The sequence below is a fragment of the Dasypus novemcinctus genome, chromosome 5, assembly GCF_030445035.2.
Source record: "Dasypus novemcinctus isolate mDasNov1 chromosome 5, mDasNov1.1.hap2, whole genome shotgun sequence".
NCBI lineage: Eukaryota > Metazoa > Chordata > Mammalia > Cingulata > Dasypodidae > Dasypus > Dasypus novemcinctus.
Window position 1 is genome coordinate 146,813,030 of NC_080677.1, and position 18,856 is coordinate 146,831,885.

General features: G+C 34.3%; 2 protein-coding genes across 6 annotated transcripts in view; one reads left to right on the forward strand and one right to left on the reverse strand.

The window, feature by feature from the left end:
- Positions 1 to 6,238, forward strand: part of PFKP (phosphofructokinase, platelet) — a 70,327-nt gene extending 64,089 nt beyond the window's left edge. For all 3 annotated transcript variants that reach the window (XM_004476098.3, XM_012518643.3, XM_004476099.3), the window contains 3 exons: positions 95 to 194; positions 4,910 to 5,012; positions 5,762 to 6,238. In XM_004476098.3, coding sequence (XP_004476155.1) covers positions 95 to 194; positions 4,910 to 5,012; positions 5,762 to 5,918 — 360 coding nt within the window. In that variant the 3' untranslated portion in view covers positions 5,919 to 6,238. The remainder of the gene's footprint in view (positions 1 to 94; positions 195 to 4,909; positions 5,013 to 5,761) is intronic.
- Positions 6,239 to 11,048: 4,810 nt separating this feature from the next.
- The window catches only part of PITRM1 (pitrilysin metallopeptidase 1), a 53,717-nt gene continuing 45,909 nt past the window's right edge, over positions 11,049 to 18,856 (reverse strand). For 2 of the 3 annotated variants that reach the window (XM_004476100.3, XM_058297668.2), the window contains 4 exons: positions 15,994 to 16,119; positions 14,759 to 14,904; positions 14,025 to 14,127; positions 11,049 to 13,653 (listed from right to left, as the gene is read on the reverse strand). In XM_004476100.3, the coding sequence (XP_004476157.3) occupies positions 13,560 to 13,653; positions 14,025 to 14,127; positions 14,759 to 14,904; positions 15,994 to 16,119 (469 nt within the window). In that variant the 3' untranslated portion in view covers positions 11,049 to 13,559. The remainder of the gene's footprint in view (positions 13,654 to 14,024; positions 14,128 to 14,758; positions 14,905 to 15,993; positions 16,120 to 18,856) is intronic. The other variant, XR_011648918.1, reaches the window with a different exon arrangement.

Genomic DNA, 18,856 nt, shown 5'->3' on the forward strand with positions numbered 1-18,856 from the left:
CTTATTAAACAGTATAAATGTTAAAATTGGTATGGTGGTAATTTAAAAAAAAGTAATGCATTGTTGCATAGCTAACGTTTTTTACCATCAATAGGGTGGAGCACCTTCTCCATTTGATCGAAACTTTGGAACAAAACTTTCTGCCAAAGCTATGCACTGGATCACTACAAAACTGAAGGAATCTCGGGAAAAAGGTACAAAGTCAAAGGAGTAGTGGTCCTCAGTGATGAGATTGATACTGTCAGCCTCAGTGAAAATATTTATTCCTCCTTTTAAAAATTTTTTTGAAGTATATCATTCATACATGAACATACGTAAACAATAAGTACATAGTAAAAGCTGTGTGAATTCACAGAAAAAAAATCCACTTGCATGTCATCATACACAGCCCCCAAACATCACTCCACCACCTTATATTATTGTGAAACATGTTACAAACTATGAAAGAGCAACATCAAAATATTGCTAACTATAGCCCCTATATTACATTTAGTGTATTTTTCCCCAACTCACCTGATTAACACCATGTATTATTAGTATTATATATTTATTATATTAATAGTTCATGAGAGAACATTCTTATATTCTGTTAACCACAGTCCGTCTTTCACCACAGGATTCCCTGTGTTATATAATCCCATGCCTTAAACAAACCATTCAAAGTGTACACTCAGTGGCTCTCATTTTCATCACAGAGTTGTGCTGTCATCACTCTGGTTTCTCTTCAGATCCTATATATATCTTTTACCTTTTATTTCTCCTTTTTAAAAATTCATCATGAGCTGTGTATAAAATTGCTTTACACTTGCTAGTCTCTGAGTATATATGACTTTTAATGTTAACTATTAAAATATAAATATAATTAATAAGATAAAATGCTTTATACCTGCTTATTGGAGGCATCCAAATTATTTTTGTAACATTTTTATTCTTTGAATAGCTAGAAAATTGCTGTGCATATACTGTGCTCTGTTAGTATGGCAGTAAAATGTGATTTTTGTTTTGTATCTTTGACTATGTAGAACACTTTCTTCAAACTGGCTTTTAAGATAATTGAAATTTATTCATTGAGTCATTCACTATGCATTTTAGAAAAAGAAACAGTTTAGGATTGGGAGGTTGTCTAGTCTGTTTTCCTCCTTCAAAACCTAAGTGTGTCCTTCAATCATATTTTATTCCTTCCCCACCAGAAGTAACCAGAGAATTGTGTAAAGATTATTCTCTTGCTTTCCTTTCGACTTTTACTACCAATGAATACATCTTCAAAGAATATATGATTTAGTTCAGCTTTTTGTTTTTGTTTGTTTGTTTTTGCTTTATATGAATGGAAGCATAGTCTAGTTCTGAAACTTTCTTGTTTCACATAAGGTTAGGTTTTTGAGATGCATACAGATTGATGCATATTGTTGTGATTTACTAAATAGCATTCCATTGCTTTATTCCAACCTAAACCACTCTAAAACCCTTCTAGGCCACTGACACTTGAGTGTTCTCCAGGTCTTTGCTAGCTAAAACCCTGCTGAGTGATTTACATCCAGAAGTGGAATTCCTGAGTCATGGCATATGCACAGGTTCTCCTTTTCTAACTTTTCAGACTGCTTTTACCAAAGACATGCTCACCTGTCCGCGGGGTCTTAGATTTCCTGCTACTCCACATCTCTAACAATTGATACTGCCAGAATTTTTAATTACTGCCTACTTGGTGGGTGCAAAATAGTCTCTTTGTGACTTTAAAATGTTAAACTTCATAGGCAATGAGAAAAGGCAATATTTTGCATGTTTGTTTAACATTATTTCTTCCATGAATTGTCTGTTGCAATGTTTTGCCTAGTTTTCTATTGGTTGGTTATATTTACCTTTTTATTTTAAAGGAATTTTAAATATTTTATAGTTATTTAATAGGAAGTTATCTATTTTATATTTATATATTTTTTATTCTGGATATCTTGTCACATGTTGCAAATATTTTCCCCTCATTTTGCACCATGTCTTTTCATTTTCTGTGAGGTATCTTTTAATGATGTATTTTTAAATTTTAATGTAGTCAAATTTACCAAGCTTTTCCTTTATGGTTTGAACTTTTTTATGTTAATATAGTCTCTTTTTACATTTAGTTCTATCATCCATTTGAATTAATAAGAAGGATAAGGTCTAATCTCATTTTCTTCTATGTGGATAATCAATTATTTGGGTGTCATTTATTGAAAATGTCATTCCTTTTTCCACTCTGCATTATAATCTCTGTCACAGATCAGGTATCTATAAACTTATAAGATTAATTCTGGGTTATTTGGTCCACTTGTCAATTATCCTTGCCAGTATTCCACCAATTTATAAATGCTGATAACTGGTAGGGCAAGACCTTATACCTTGCTTTTCTTCCTGTGTTGACTGTCCTCACCCTTTGCATTGTTAGAGAAATATTAGAATCCAATCATCAAGGTCCACCTAAAATTCTGTTGGTTTTTTTAAAATTGGGATTGCATTTAATAAATGAATCCTTTGGGGAAGAATTTACATTTTTATGTTACTGAACGTTCCAACTCTTGAATATTATTTCCTTCTCCATATATTTAGGTGCTTTATCTTTTTTTTTTTTATAAAAGTATTGTTTTTTCCATAAAGATCTTGTATATCTTTTTAGATTTATTCGTAGATTCTGGATTTTTAAAAAATAGTATCATTGTAATATTTTAAGAAATTTACTTTGTTGCAGGTATATAGAAATGCAATTGATTTTTGTAAATTGATTTTATAATCAGCAACATTTTTATACTCAATTCTAATAATTTGCATGTTTTGTTTTCTTTTGTTTTTATCATAAAAATCATCTGCATATGCTCTTTATATTTTTTCTTGATATTTGTGTGTGTGTGTGCATTATTGCACCAGTTAATCATCTTAAGTAGATGTAGTGATGGCAGAAATTCTTGTGTTGTCCTTGACTTTAATGGGAATAAGAAGTGCATTCAATGTTTCATGATTAAGAACGTTTGCTGTTGGTCTTTGATAAATGTTCATTATTTCTTAAGTATTTTTTTTCATGGCTAGATTCAATTAGCAATTATTTCATACAGGCTTTTTGCTTCAGTGATCCTGAACATTTGTGAGTAATTTCCCCTAAAGTACTGGCCTCATCAGGTGTTGGGGTCAAGATTGTTTTATAGTCAGAATAAGTTTGGGGGGGGGTGTCCCCCACTGAAATAGTTTAAAACTAGAATTTTTTTTTTTTTAATGTTTCATAGAACTCACCTATAAAACAATCCAAGTCACAAGTTTTCTTTGTAGGATCATTCAATGAATTTCTTTAACATTTATAGAACTATTCATGTTATTTTTTAGATCAGTTTCATAAGGTATATTTTTCTAGGAAACTTTCATCTAAATTTTCAAAAATTTTGGCATAAAATTTTTCATATTATCTTTTAATATCTTAAGCATTTCCATTCCCTGATTTCATTCTCGATATTGGTTATTTGTGCCAATATCTTCATTTTACCACCACCCCCCCCAGTATTTCTTGACTAATAGTACCAGAAGTATGCTATGTTGTTAAGGCAAACCATATAAAATTTCCAATGTTTGATTTACTGAAAAAAGGCATTTAATCTACAAAAACAGCAATGCAAATAGTTTCAGCCAATTTTTAGTCATTTTAAAAGAACTGACTTTTGGCTTTGATTCCTTCTACTAATAGTTTGCTTTCTACTTTGAATTTCTGGGTTGTATATTACTTTTTACTATTTGGATTTATTTTCTTCTTTTCCCAATTTTTCCGTGCATGCTTATGACATCAATTTGCAGATACTTATAGTATGTGCACTTAATGCTACAAATGTCCTGCCATTGTGCACTTATGTTTTCAAAAATTCTATTAGGACTTCTCTTTGGACCCATGATTTACTTATATAAGTGCATGATGATACTTGCTTAATGACAGCCTAGTATGTGGTCGGGTTTTGTAACTGTTCCAAGTACACCCATTCAATTACTTTTCTACCCCTCCCCTTACCTCTTTTCCTCCTCCTCAACAGCTGCTTCTCAGTACTGGGCCACCATTAGTCCCTCCCTCCTCCGCAAACACATCACCGACTGTCCCTACAGAAACAGACTGACCATGGTGGGAAGGGTGGGAAGGAATTTCTTTATGTTGTTTGTGCCATTTGTTTCAGTAGGACAGTCAATCCAGATAATTACCTTTCTATATTACTGTGGGAAAACGGTCTTTATACTTTTTAAGGCCAGTGGAAATTTCATTTTACCTTGGTTCCACTTAATAGGTGTCATGATTCTCATAAACATAAACTGCTGCTTCTTAGTATCTAAAATGTGTCCTCCTTTCTGCATTTTAAACCAATTTTTTTCTTCCAATATTTAGTGAAATATTTGTTCCCCACTAACTGTAGAAAGGCTCCTTAACAAGAATCCCTTCAGTTTGGTGACAGTATTGTTAAGTGCCATATAAGTAGCACCTCTAAGAGCAAGTGTGTGCAAGAGAGGCTCCGTCACAATCCAGGCGCTTACTCCTCTTTGCCTCTCTTCTCCCCGAATCCTGCAGGGACTCAAGGATGCGTAAGAGGTAACAACTCTAAGAGAAAGCTGAGTTAGACAGGGAAAGCCTTGGGAAAAAAATGTTTGCCAGATGGGATCTGTGCCAGAAGTTGTCATCTAGTGACTAGAAATCACTGTTTTTCATATGTAATCTGTACTGCCTTCATCAGAATGACCAAGAATGTTTGTTAAAACCAGGAATTCTTTGGCTTCCATCCCAGGGTGGTTATTAGCAGATGACTTTGCTCCCTAAAGTTAGCAGACCTTCTCCCCTCATCTTTCCTTCTTTCATATGTTCTCCTGTATATCTATCTGATGCATAATTAGTTCTTATATCACATTTTTTTAACCTTTGTAGGAAAAAGATTTGTAACTGATGACTCAGTTTGTCTGCTGGGAATTAGTAAACGAAACGTTCTTTTTCAAAGTCTGGCAGAGCTAAGGAAAGAAACAGATTTTGAGTAAGTAAAACATTTTAAGTCTAAATCTTAATGCTGTAGAAGAAATAATAAGAGGCATGAAGGAGAGAGGAAGACTGCTATAATAATTATTTTAAGTAATTATTCAAGTGTTTTAACTAATGCGTTGGCTTTTTTGAAGCTAAGTTAAATACTAGAGTTTTATACTAGACATAACATTTTAGAAGCATAAAAATAATGATTTCTTTTGACCTAGAAAACCGCTTTATCATGTAGAAGTTATTCTTTGTAATAATAGACTTATTTTAGAGAAGTTTTAGATGACAGAAAAGTTACACCACAAGATAGGAAATTCCCGTGTAACCTCCCCCCTCCCTACCCATATTTTCCCCTATTTAATAACGTCTTACATTAGTGTGGAACATTTCTTACAGTTGATGAACACATATTGAAGCATTGCTACTAACAAAGGTCTATAGTTTACATTATGGTTTACACTCTGCATTGTAGTTTTGTAGGTTTAGACAAATGTATGACATGCATCTGTCATTGCAATATCATATAGAACAACTCCAGTGTCCTAAAGATGCCTTCTGTTCCACCCATTCTTCCCTTCCACTCCCCTCAGAACCACTGTCTTTACATCAGTGTTCACATAGACCTTGGCTCACTGCACAATCACCATCTTTTTTTTGACAGACTACTTATTGCTCGTCATGGTAGTACAGGGGCAGTCAGAAGTTGTCTTAGAGTGGCAGGTATATTTACTGCTGTTTTTTCTTCTTTTGTAGGCACAGAATTCCCAAAGAACAGTGGTGGTTGAAACTGCGACCTTTAATGAAAATTTTGGCTAAGTACAAAACAAGCTACGATGTTTCCGATTCTGGGCAGCTCGAGCATATGCATCACCACCACGCTCATGAGGAGTCAGAAAGCGCAGAGTTTTAAACACCCACATATTTATCACAATACCAGAGCTGTACTGTGTGTCTAACAATGCTTTAAAAGTTAACTTTTATTGTCCTTTTTTTGTAAGACTTAAGTTATTTAAGAGCACTTTATCTAAACAGTGTTGACCAAGAATTGTTGACATTAGTATCTAATTAGAGAGCCCTGGTCACCAGTATCATTTAGATTCCCAATATGAAACTAAAAAATAAACCATCGCATTTACTGCCCCCACTTTAATGGGAGGTGTCCACCGTACTTTGTGTCAGGCTTTGAACTATGTGTACCTAGTGGAATTAAACATTTGGCAAAAACTTCAACAATAGTATTCAGTTTTTTTTTTTTAAGTAAGTTTTTTAAACCTCAGGATTCTGTAGGTGGTTACTAAAGGTTTTCTCAGCAGCTTTGTGAGCAGATATGAGGAAAATATTTTTATAGGGATCATTGAACAAGGCTATATACCAAATAAAAAGTTAAGAAAGGGGAAACAGTATGCTTTGATCAATAACAAGTATATGACTTTCTTAGTTAAACATTTAATTCCCCTTCAGTGCCAAAACACTCTTAATATGGAGAAAAGATACTAGGTCAGGAAAACAGGGCTTTTGGTTCTGGTTCTGCCAATAATTGATGCTATGACTACAGCCTCACTGTCTCCTTTTAAGGTTATACAAAGTGAAGAATTAAATAATACAGGAACATATGCCTGAAAATAATGGAATCCTATACTTTTCATTTAATCCTGGCTGCACATAAAAATCACCAAAGGAGATTTTGTAATTTTTCTAAACATGTTTTTATTAGAGAAGTTGAAGGTTTATAGAAAAACCATGCAGAAAAAGGGTTTCATAAACTCACCCCTCATACTTGCAATTTTCCTTATTATTAACACTTTGTTACAACTGATGAAAAGACTCAGTATTAACTAAGTTAATGTACTATTAACTACAGTCCATTATTTGCAATAGGGTTCACCATTTGTGTTAGTCTGTTTTTTTTTAAATATTTTAGTAACATATATACAACCTAAAATTTCCCCCTTTGACCACACTCAAATATATAAATCAGTGGTATTAGTTACATTCACAGTGTTGTGCTACCATCACCACCATCTATCACCAAAACTTTTCCATCAACCCCCCAAAAAAACTACTGCCATTCCTTACCCCTGGTAGCCTGTATTCTAGTTTCTATGAATTTGCTTATTCTAACTATTGCATACCAGTGAGATCATACAATATCTATACTTTTGTGTTTGGCTTATGTCACTTAACATGCTGTCTTCAAGGTTCACCCACGTTTTCACATGTGTAAGAACTTCATTCAGTTTTATGGCAGATATTCCATTGTACATATATACCACATTTTATTTATCCTTTCACCTGTTGATGGACATTTGGGATGCTTCCTTTTTTTTTTTTTTGGCATTTGTAAATAATGTGGCTATGAACATTGGTGTCCAAGTCATCTTTTCAAGTCCCAGCTTTCGATTCTTGGGGTATAAACCAAGAAGAGGGATTGCCAGATCATATGATAATTGTATATTTAACTTTCTCAGGAACTGCCTGTTTCCACAGCTGCTACACCATTTTATATCCCCACCAACAATGAACGAGATTTCCTATTTCTTCATGTCCTGTTTTTTTAATAGTAACAACTATAGTGGGTGGGAAATGGTATTTCATTGTGGTTTTGATTTGCATTTCACTAATGGCTAATGATGTGGAGCATCTTTTCATGTGCTTTTTGCATTTCTTCTTTGAAGAGATGTCTATTCTTTTGCCCATTTTTAAATTGTGTTATCTTTTTCATTGTTTACTTGTAGGAGTTTTATATCCTGGATATTAAACTATTATTGTTTATGTGCTTACCTAATATTTTCTCCAGTCTGTGAAGTCCCATTTATCTATTTTTCTTTTGTTGCTTGTCCTTAGGGTAAGTCTAAAAAACCATTGCCTAACACAATGTCCTGAATATGCTTCTCTATGTTTTATCTTAAGTTTAATAGTTTTGGTAATTATATTTATGTACTTGATCCATTTTGAGTTAATTTTTGTACATGGTATGAGGCAGCGGTCCACCTTCATTCTTTTGCAAATGGCTATCCAGTTTTACCTGAACTATTTGTTGAAGACATTGTTCTTTCCCAGTTGACTGCAAATGGCACCTTTGTCAAAAGTCAAAACATGTGAGGGTCTATTTTTGTATTTTCAGTTTCATTTCATGGGTCTGTATGCCTGTCCTCATGCTAGTACTATGCTGTTTTGATTACTGTAGCTGTAAATTGGGAAGTGAGGGTCCTCCAACTTCATTCATCTATTTTCAAGATGTTTTTGGCTATTTAGGGCCCCTTCCACATAAATTTGATGATTTGACTTTTCCATTTCTGCAAAGAAGTCTGCTAAAATTTTGAAATGTTAGGATTTCTTGTTTTCCTCTTCAGACTGTTCATAAGTAGTGTACGGAAACACTACTGATTTTGGGTTGTTGATCTTCATCATTTTGCTGAATTTGATTTTTATTTCTAGGAACTTTGTTGGTAGATTTTGCAGGACTTTCTATATATTAGATTATATTGTCTGTAAATTGGAAAAGTTTTACTTCTTCCCTTTCAATTTGGATACCTTTTATGTATTTTTTTCTTGCCTGATTGTTCTGGCTAAAACGTGCAGGGTAGTAGTGTTGAGTAACAGTGGTGACAGTGAACATCCATGTATTGTGCATGATCTTGGAGGGAAAGCTTTTCAGTCTTTTGCCATTGAGTATCATGTTAGCTGTGGACTTTTCATTTACTAAGTAGAAAAATTATCCTTCTGTTCTTGATTTTCTAAGGTTCCCCTCCCCCCCTGCCCAAGTGTTTTTATCAAGAGTTGCTATTTGACAAATGCCTTTCTGCCTCAGTTGAGTGATCAGGTATGCATGTGTGTGTGTGTGTGAATATTTCTATTTATGTGGTGTATTAGATTGATATTATGTTGAAGCACTATTGTATACATGAGATAAATCCCACGTGATAAAGATGTATAATTCTTTTAATGTGCTATTGGTTCAGTTTGCTAGTATTCTGTTGTGGATATTTGCACATGTAAGGGATATTGGTCTGTAATTTTCTTGTACTATCTTTTTGTGAATTTGGCATCAGTGTTTTGTTGACGTCATAGAATGAGCTGGGAAATTTTTCCTTCTCTTCTATTTTCTGGAAGAGTATGAGCATATTTGGTGTTAGTTCTTCATAGAATGGTTGGTAAAATTTACCAGTGAAGATATCTGGTCCTAGGCTTTTCTTTTGGGGGAGGTTTTTGATTTCTGATTCAATCTCTTTAGTTATTGCTCTGTTGACATCTTCTATTCCTTCTTGAGCCAGCATAGATAGCTTGTGTGTTTCTAGGAATTTGTTCATTTTATATAGGTTTTTAAATTTGTGGGCATACAGTAATTCATAGTTCCCTCTTAAAAACTTTTATAGTTCTATGGGGTTAGCAGTAGTGAACCTTCCCCTGCCTCTGATTTGTTTAGATTCTGATTTGCTTTTCTCTTTGTGCTGGTTTAGAGCTATATAACCCTGAAAAACATGTTCTTACACTTAATCCATTCCTGTGGATGTGAACCTATTTGATGAGGTTACTTAAGTTGTGGTCTAACTCAATCAGGATAGATCTTAATTCTGTAACTGGAGTCCTGTATGAGAGAATGAATTTCAGACAGAGAGGGAAAGAAAGTCACAGGAAGCGAGAAGGTGATGGTGAATGGCACCCAGAAGAGAAGGACCAGAGGCCAGGAGAGGCTGCCATGTGTATTGCCATTTGACAGGAGCCTAGGACCAAGGACCTCCAGTAGCCAAGCCCCAGAACACCAGTCATCAGGAAGAAAGCATCACCTTGATTTGGACGTTTCCTAGCCTCAAAACCATGAGCTGATAAATTCCTATTATTTAAGCCAACCCATAGCATGGTATTTGCTTTAGCAGCCAGAAAACTACTTTTTTTCTCCATCTAGCTTAAGATTTGTCAATTTTATTGATTTTTCTAGGAACCAAATTTCTCTTTCATTTAATTTTTTTCTATTCTCTATTTTGTGTCTCACCTCTATTCTATATTTCCTTCCTTCCACTTTCTTTGGGTTTAGTTTGCTCTCCATTTACTAGATACATCAATTGTGAAGTTTAGTCTCTGATTTGAGATCTTTCTCTTTTCAATGCATTTAGAACTATAAATTTCCCTCTCAGCTCTGCCTTTGCTATATCTCTTAAGTTTTGGTATGCTGCATTTTCATTTTCATTTACCTCACTGACAAGTCATGGAAGTGTTTCTCCAAAATTCTGTCTAGCCACTTTTATTTTACTTAATCTTAAACACAAAATTGTTCCTCCAGTTTTCAGAAAGATACATAGATGAGCAAAGAGTGGTTAAGTGACATGTTCAATGTCTCCTTGATAATGAAGAAAAGGAAGAATAAATGTTTAATCATATTCATATCATAAAACTAAACCCCATGTTTTTTGGACATTTGACATTGATATAGTTAGTACCTTCACTGCTTTTGCTACAAAAATATTACATTATTAACTAGTCTCTAAGTTACATTAGTTAAAATTTTCCCTTGTATCACTATTTTTCCTATATGTCACCATATTCCTAACACCTTGTAGTGGGGCATTCCTCTATTTATATTAACCATTCTCATCTACTGACAAAATTACAGTTATGCAGCCCTAGATTAGCCTCCAGCTGTCCTCCACAACTAATATTAATCTCCTTGGACTACCCCGTTTAGCCAAAATCACATCTGTAAATCAGCAATGGTTGTTCCTTATTATGTGTTACCATCAACTCAATCCATAACCATATTTACAGTCGACTTTGTTAAATAGTCTACATATATCCAGCATCAACTCCCCCTTCTCAACCCACATTGTCTCCCACCAATCTATACTCCATAGTCCAACTCGGTAAGTCTACTCATTATATTTAATTCTTATCAGTGCGACCATATAATATTTGTCATTTTGTGTCTGGCTTATTTCACTCAATGTCCTCAAGGTTCCTCCATATCATCACGTGCTTCCCCAATTCATTTCTTCTTACAGCTGAATAGTATTCTATCATATATAGATATACATACACACATATATATATATACATACCACATTTTGTTTATTCATCAGTTGACAGGCACTTAGGTTGAATAATGCGACTTTAATCAATTATGAATAATGCCACTGTGGCCATTTGAGATTATTTATGAATCTCAAAAAGAGGAAGATTATGTTTGTAAACTGATTATATTGGATTCAGTTGAGGGCTCTTGATTCGACCACATCAGTAAGGTGTGACTCTGGTTGAGTCCTTGCTCCCTTGGTGGGCCTATACAGATACTCATGAAGACACTCGGAAGAGGAGAGAACTTTTTGATCCGGCAGCCCCAGGGAGAGATGAGTCATTTTCCTGATAGCTTACAGAGACTGTTGGGAAGAGCTGAGACTGATATAGAAAGCCCAGAAAGAAACAAGCACTAATCAAAAGAGGAAGCGCTGAGAAACAAGGTCTGTGCCAGTCTGCTGCTGAGATATAGGAAGGCCTGAGAGGAGAGTCCTAACCAGGACTGGAAGCCCACAGGGAAAGAGGAGACCCAGGCAAACATCAGTGACCATCTTGCTTCAGCACATGGCAACTGACTTTGGTGAGAAGGTAACCTTGAGTTGGACTCTTCAAGGCCTTGTAACTGTCAGCTTTTGCCCCCAAATAAATACCCTGTCTAAAAGTCAAAAGATTTCTGATACTTTGCATCAGCACCCCCTTGGCTGACTAATCCAGCCACTATGAACATCAATGTGGACATACTTGCTCACGTCCTTGCCAAATCATAGGGCACATCTATACAGAGCTTCCTGAGGAACTACTGAACTATCTTCTACAGAGTCTGCACCATTCTAAACTCCCACCAACAGTGAAGGAATGTTCCTATTTCTCCACACTCTTTCCAGCACTTGTAGTTTTCTGGTTTTGAATAATGGCCATTCTATAAGAGATGAAATGATGAGATCTCATTGTAGTTTTGATCTGCAGTCCCCTAATAGCTAGTGTCATTGAGCATTGTGTCGTGTGCCTTTTGGCCATTTGTATTTCCTCTCACACTGCTTTAGCTGTCTTCAAGCTCTTCAGTCTGCAGGAAGCTCTGGAAGAGCAAGCCAGAGGAGTTTCCTGGTTCAATCTTTCATGCTACCACCTGACAGAATGACTCCAAAGTAGAGGCACTTAAGAATGCTCTCACACAGGGCCAGGAACCCACACTGGGAGTGGCGGCTAACTCCACACTGCTCTGGGGAAGAGATGGAAGAGGGGCAACAAGAGCACAATGAGCTTCTCCTACCAATTTTAAAAGCCATGTTTTCTTGATTTGGCACTCACCCAGTTACTGCAATGCTGGAATGACTCAGTTTTTGCCAGTTGTTCAAGTATTATGTGGGGGACCAGTACCCTGGAGCATCTCACACAGCCATCTTGGTGAACTGGAAGATATCAAGGAAGTTTTAAAAAGGAATTTCTGATACTCATGTTCTTCTCCAGACCAATGAAATCATTTTTTCTGGGGATAAGCCTGGAGTAAAGCTCTCCAGATGATTCTAATATGCTTTTAGAGTTAACATCTTTTGTTTTAGATTTTGGCTATATCAAGATTGAAGACCATAGAATTATATTCTGGTTTACAGGTACAAAAACTACAGGTAGAAAAAAGTTAGATGATAGACATATTTAAGGACAGTTAAGAAAATAAACATAGATGTTTCCTGTAGTTAAAAGCACTTTCCCTCTTTTCTCCAGTTTATATTCTTTCAGATTGAGACTCCAGAAGATAACATCTAACCTTTATATTTTCACTTTATATTAGAAATGAGGAGGAAAAAAGAGTTGCTTACCAAGAAGGGAGATAATCAAAAGTTAAGTCTTGTTTGGTAAATTTGAGGATGAACTGAAAAAGGGAGAATACTGAGATTTTTTTCTGTCTGAAAAATGTAAACTGTATAACAGATGAGAGATTCCTTCAATAAAGACAAACTGATGGAAAGCTAATGCTTATTAATCTAAAATATACTTGTTCTCTAACACTAGTAATGTAAACAGGAGTTCCTCAAATTTCTATCATTGCCATGTTTAACTCTTATCTTTTAAAAAAACTTTTCCAAAGGAGCATACTTTTTAATAAATCAAAGCAAGGCTTTGGAATAGCTTTGTTCATTTTATTCATTTTTAAAATAAAAGTCCTAAATAGTATTAATTTTAGCAAAATGTCACTTAATAACTAAAACACAGGTCAGAGGTGCCTTTTATTTTCGAAATTGTTGAAATAAAGTGTTTTGGGTAAAGTAAAATAAGCATTTATATTAAGTTTTAAAGTTAAAGTGTATGAATCTTTGGCATTTGATGCATAATTTTTTCAATCATATTGTTCCTTCATGGTCACTATTTTCCTCCTCTTTTATGATGAAAGGGTTTTTTTTTTTAGTCTGACCTCCCAGTCAAAATCTTTGGCAAAGTTTTAAGAATGATATATGATTAAGATTTCACCTGCAAAAAATTGACCTTTCAGAGTTTAAATAAACAGGTTAAACTGAGTTCTCAATCACAGAATTATTGTGACTGGCTATCTTATGATCCATGATGGGTCTTTAGCAATTTTTGCATTTTCTGGTCCAAGTATAGCCAACCCATGTGTGCTCTTCCCAATGCCAAGGAACCTAAAGAAAAAAAACATGGTAAATTGTGACTATTTTCTACATTAATAATTTGGAAAGGTCAGCTAAAGTCTTTGCAAAAAACAACAAGAGAAGCAGTTATGGCTCAATCAGTTGGGCTCCCATCTACCATATGGGAGGCCCTGCGTTCTCGCGTCCACACCCCAGAGAGCTGACACAACAAAGGGAGACAAGCAGACACAGAAAAAAAAGGCGCAGTGAATGAACACAGAACAGACAGCAAAACAAGCCATAAGAGGGAGGGGATGGAATAAATATATAAATAAATCTTTAAAAAACAACAACAACAAAGAAGTCTTTGCAGTGCTTCTTTCCCCTCACTAAATACATTAAACCACACTATTTATACTCACTTATTGCTCACATTGATAAGTTTGTCATGACTGACAGCCATGAGTTGTTCCCTATGTGCCTGCTTCATCTCATCAGACAGTCCACACAAGAAATAGTCCATCCCTACAAGGAAGAAAGAGAATAATTAGCAAATTATTACACGGTCACTTTATGTACATACTTTAACCAAGGGAAATTTTTACAGGTCTTACAGAGTTCAAATCATTAAACTTCACTTTCTCATATTATATCTTTATCCAACCTCAGAGTCTCCCTGAATCCTCATTACTGGGACCCACTTTTGAAGAATGAAGAATGATATTTTTCGTAAAAAAATGAATTTATATAGTAATGTGGCCATTCTTGTGCCATTTCAAGATGTTCTCCTTCAGCCTGAACTAGCAAGTTATAATACCTTAGGCAACCCATTTAACCTCTCTGGGTCTTAGATCATTAATGCCCTAAAATTAAATGATTTGATTTTTTCAAGTTGGCAAATATCATAATGTTCTTGGCTGGATGTTTTTCCAAAATATAAATTACATAAAGAAGCATATTTTGAGGTCAATATTTAGGTGGTCAAATATGATAAGTAACTGAAATGATGACGAACCTGCTTTTGGTTCATATGTCCAAAGAAGTAAATCTTTCTCTGTCTGGGAAAAATATCTCAGAAAATTTAGCTGTGTGAAATTCTATCTGGTAATACAATTATCTGTTTATCACATTTCTCTTTACTACTTAATCAAAATACCTTTGTCTGAAGGAGCAACAGGAGCATCTACCATTGAGAAAACTGAAAGTTTTGCTTCATCTATGTCCTGCTGTGTGAATTTTCCAGATTTAGCCCAGTCAACAGCTTTTCCAAAACAGTGGAGAGTGTCTAATGAATTTGGATCCCTAGACAATCCAAACAGTTAAACATTCAAACATTTTACAATGGAAAAACAATTCACAATTATGCGTTGACTTAACAGTCCTTCAACATTTTCTATTCATTAGTGGCACTATTTTCACACTTCATTGACCAAAGAGTCCACCGACAAAATCAATTACTCTCTCTAGAAATTTAAATCCGACGAAATAACCATTTGATATTTCTCCCTCTACCTAGACACATGATTTATCTGACTAATTTGGTCACTAGATTATTTAAATGTATTTTCTTGTGATTTCAATAGGACAAGTCTGGCAGAGAAAGTAAAATCAGAATTACAATGAAATTATGGGAATCTATAGAAAAGTCAAGAAGTTAAACACTAAATTTTATTCACTTCCATAAGATAAACCCTGAATAGTCTAGGAATTACCTATAGGTAGACCAATTTCTGAGAAACTTCACTTTGTCTAAATAAAAGGAGAGCTTCCATAGCTTCTTTTTGAAAATACTAATAGAATATAAAAAACATTTTATTGTAGAGATTGGGGCTAGGGATCATTTGGTTTTCTATCCTTATCTAAAAGCACAGGTCCTAGCATATATTATAGAATATGAAACAGGAGCAAAGTAGATTTACATCAGCCTGGCAACAAACAATTCACTTTTTTGTCAAAGTATTAAAATGTATATTTTTAAAGGGGTCACAAAAAATTAAGAATTTTTTCTAAATAAAAGGTTAAAAAACTTGTGGCTATGAAAACTTAACAGAACACTGTCCACATTAGGCCTCTACAATTAAAATTAGCTCAGAAGGAACTCCGATTGTCTTCTACTTAAGCAGGCCAGTTCTCAAACACTAGGATTTATATAAAGTAAAATGTTTCCTGTTCTATACTGCTGTCCCTAAAATCTAACGACAGCAAGGATTTTGCTGGGTGTGGTTAAGTGCCACTGAAGAACTGGGGAGAGAAAAAAAAAGTAAACAAGTTTTCTTTTTCTAAGATTCACCTATAGGATGACACTCAGATAATTATTAGAACCAATGACCGTAAGAGAAATAGTGTATATATGTATACCCACATGTATAAAACAGTCATAGAAAAACTCACCTGTAAGAGTAAAGAGTGAATATTCCATTTTGGCTGAGTTTTGCACCTCCACCGTAAGCACCACCTTTTTCTCGAATTTCAGTATGCAAGAATTTAGCAGTCATCAAACGTGCAAGGATCTTAAGACTGAAATTAATGATTTAAAAAATGCAAGTTAAAAGCAATGTGGCTGATAGGAACACTTGATATAAATAATATAAAGTAACCCAAGGAGATGTCAAGAGTATATAAAGTGAAAACAAAAATAAAATCAAGTTGTAAAATAACTTGTATATTATGGTCCCACTGTATTTTTTAATTTTAAAAAAGCTTCAGAAAACTAAGAAAAATGTGAAGAATAATTTTCAAACAATTGACTTGGAAATTCATTGAATAAAGGGAGTTGGGGAGAGGTGGAGAGTGAATATAAAAAAACATTTCTAATTGTTTTAACTTGTTATAATACACATGCAGTACATGCATTTTAAAAATCTGATAAAAAGGAAAGAAGAAACTAATTGTTAAGGCAATTGTATGAATGATTCTTTATTTAAATGCCTCATTAGAATATGGGGGAAAAAAGGAAACTAGAGTAAATCTTTTTGTTTTTATAGATAAGCTTCCCTAAGAAAACATATACTCCAATGAACTAAATTTCTATTAAAGAAACCTATTTTCTTGCTGATTTCCACTATGAATGGTAATATCTGGTCCTCTGGAAGAGAAAAGGATGGTTTTAGAAAGCATCTTTATATGGCACAAGATAGAACTCATTCCAATGTTCCCGGACAAGTAAGCAATGAGTGGGTAATGTTCATCAGGAAAGATACGGTTGATTGTTATACCTACATTAAGTACACAGGTCCCAAATTACCACTACCTGCTGAATGATCTTGTTCTAAACTAGATGAAGAGAATGAAACAGGCCAGATGAAAAATTACATGAATGGACGAATATAATAATGCATGTTCATAAAGATCATGATGGGAGAAAAAGCCATCTTATTCTCATTGGAGTCAATTAGGAAAAACATGGAATAGCAAAATTACAAGGTCTCATTCAGTGGTTTGGTTTTTATTGTAATATTAATCAGCTGGTAATTACTAGAAAGTTAGGAATGCCAAATCTTTGAGGTAAGGTATCTTGTGAAAAATGGTGCTTCCAGACTTGCCAAGAGACACAAGTTTTTATGTATTTTTCTTTAGAAATTTTTATTTCTATATTACATATGAAATACATGTTCACTGTTGAAAAATCATGTAACACAGAAAGGGGGGAAAACTGATACTTTCATTATGCAGAGGTAACCACTTGTAATATTTGAGTGTTTTAAAACCCACATTTTTCTTTTCAATCATAGAAACACATTTATCACTATATATGTATATATTTATCATTACACATATATATATCACTATTAGTGATTATATAGGAAAAATAAGTATTAACTGTTATCTACAAATATGGAAACTGAAAGAACTATGCCACATATTATATTTTCTACATAGAATCTTTTTCTTAATAGAAGCTTCACTTAATATTGGTTTTGTTTCTATGAACCTACCACTAACTTTTAGTCAAACTCTATCCCCAAATACCCTAACAGCCCTCTTCACATGGCTGAGCCACTAGATGAATTTGCCTTGGAACACCTGTTCTCCTCCTCCATTCTGGACTTGCTGCCATCCAATGCTTTTTGCATCATGCCCATCTTAAGACTTCCTTTCCCTCTTCTCCTAGGTTAGATTCCTATTTTAGGAGTATATTTCTCTTCTTTGTTTAATCTCTCACTTGGGTAAGGACAAGAAAGCTACTGGAGGCTTACCCAAATGTATATTTTTGGAGACATTATATGTCTGAAATATATTTACCCTACTTTCACACTTATTGATGAATACAGAACTCAATGGAAATTATTTTCCTTTAGAAAGTATTGCTTATCAATTACTATTTAGTGTGATTTTAAGAAGTCTAATACCATTGAGAGTCTGTAAATGTTCTATTTCTCCTCTCTGAAAACTTAGAGAATATTTACCAATGATGTTCTGAAATTTTTCAATGCTGACCTGGATACAGGCCTTTTTTTACCATTTATTGCCCTAGACAGACACTGAGCCCTTTCACTCTAGAACTTATGCCCTTTATTTCTGGGAAATATGTGGTAACTTTTCTTTCCTCTTTTATTCCTCATTTTCTCAATTCTCTTTCTGGAAACACTGTAAACTGATTATCTAAATTGATCCTACATTTCCTTCTGGATTTTCTCCATTTTCCCTTTTTTTTTTTTCCTACCATCTAGGAAATTTTTTCAACTTTATCTTCCAAACTTGCTGTTGAAGTTTATTTGAATTATATTTTTTATTTCTTTTTCTCTGAATGTTCCTTTTCTAAATCATCTGGTTCTTGTTTTATGGATACATTATCTTATCAACCCATGGATATTTTATAAATATACACATATGGATTTTTACTTTTATAACCTATACTCTAATATTCCTTTTTTTTAAAATTTTGGTTAATTTTTATTTTTATCTCTTTACAGCTTCCTCAAGTGGCAGGTGATACTTGGCTATCTATCTTTAAGTGTGGGGATTAGTTCCACGGCCTTGGCAAGGGGATGGTTAAATGATTTATAAAAGCTCATCTGTTCTTGCTTCAGAGCAAAAATAGCTCTGTCCTTGCATATCTCTGCAGAAGCTGTTTCTTTTCACTTCAAGTTTGAAAACAACTTCCTCCTGCATTTCTGCTGCTAGATAGGATGTGAGTGTAGGGATAGAATTTCTTGTTCCAAGACAAAACATCCTTGAGAAATTTAACTTTAACCACTGCCCTTGGCCGAATCCAAAAATACATGATATATAAGCAAGAGATATAAAGCAGAAA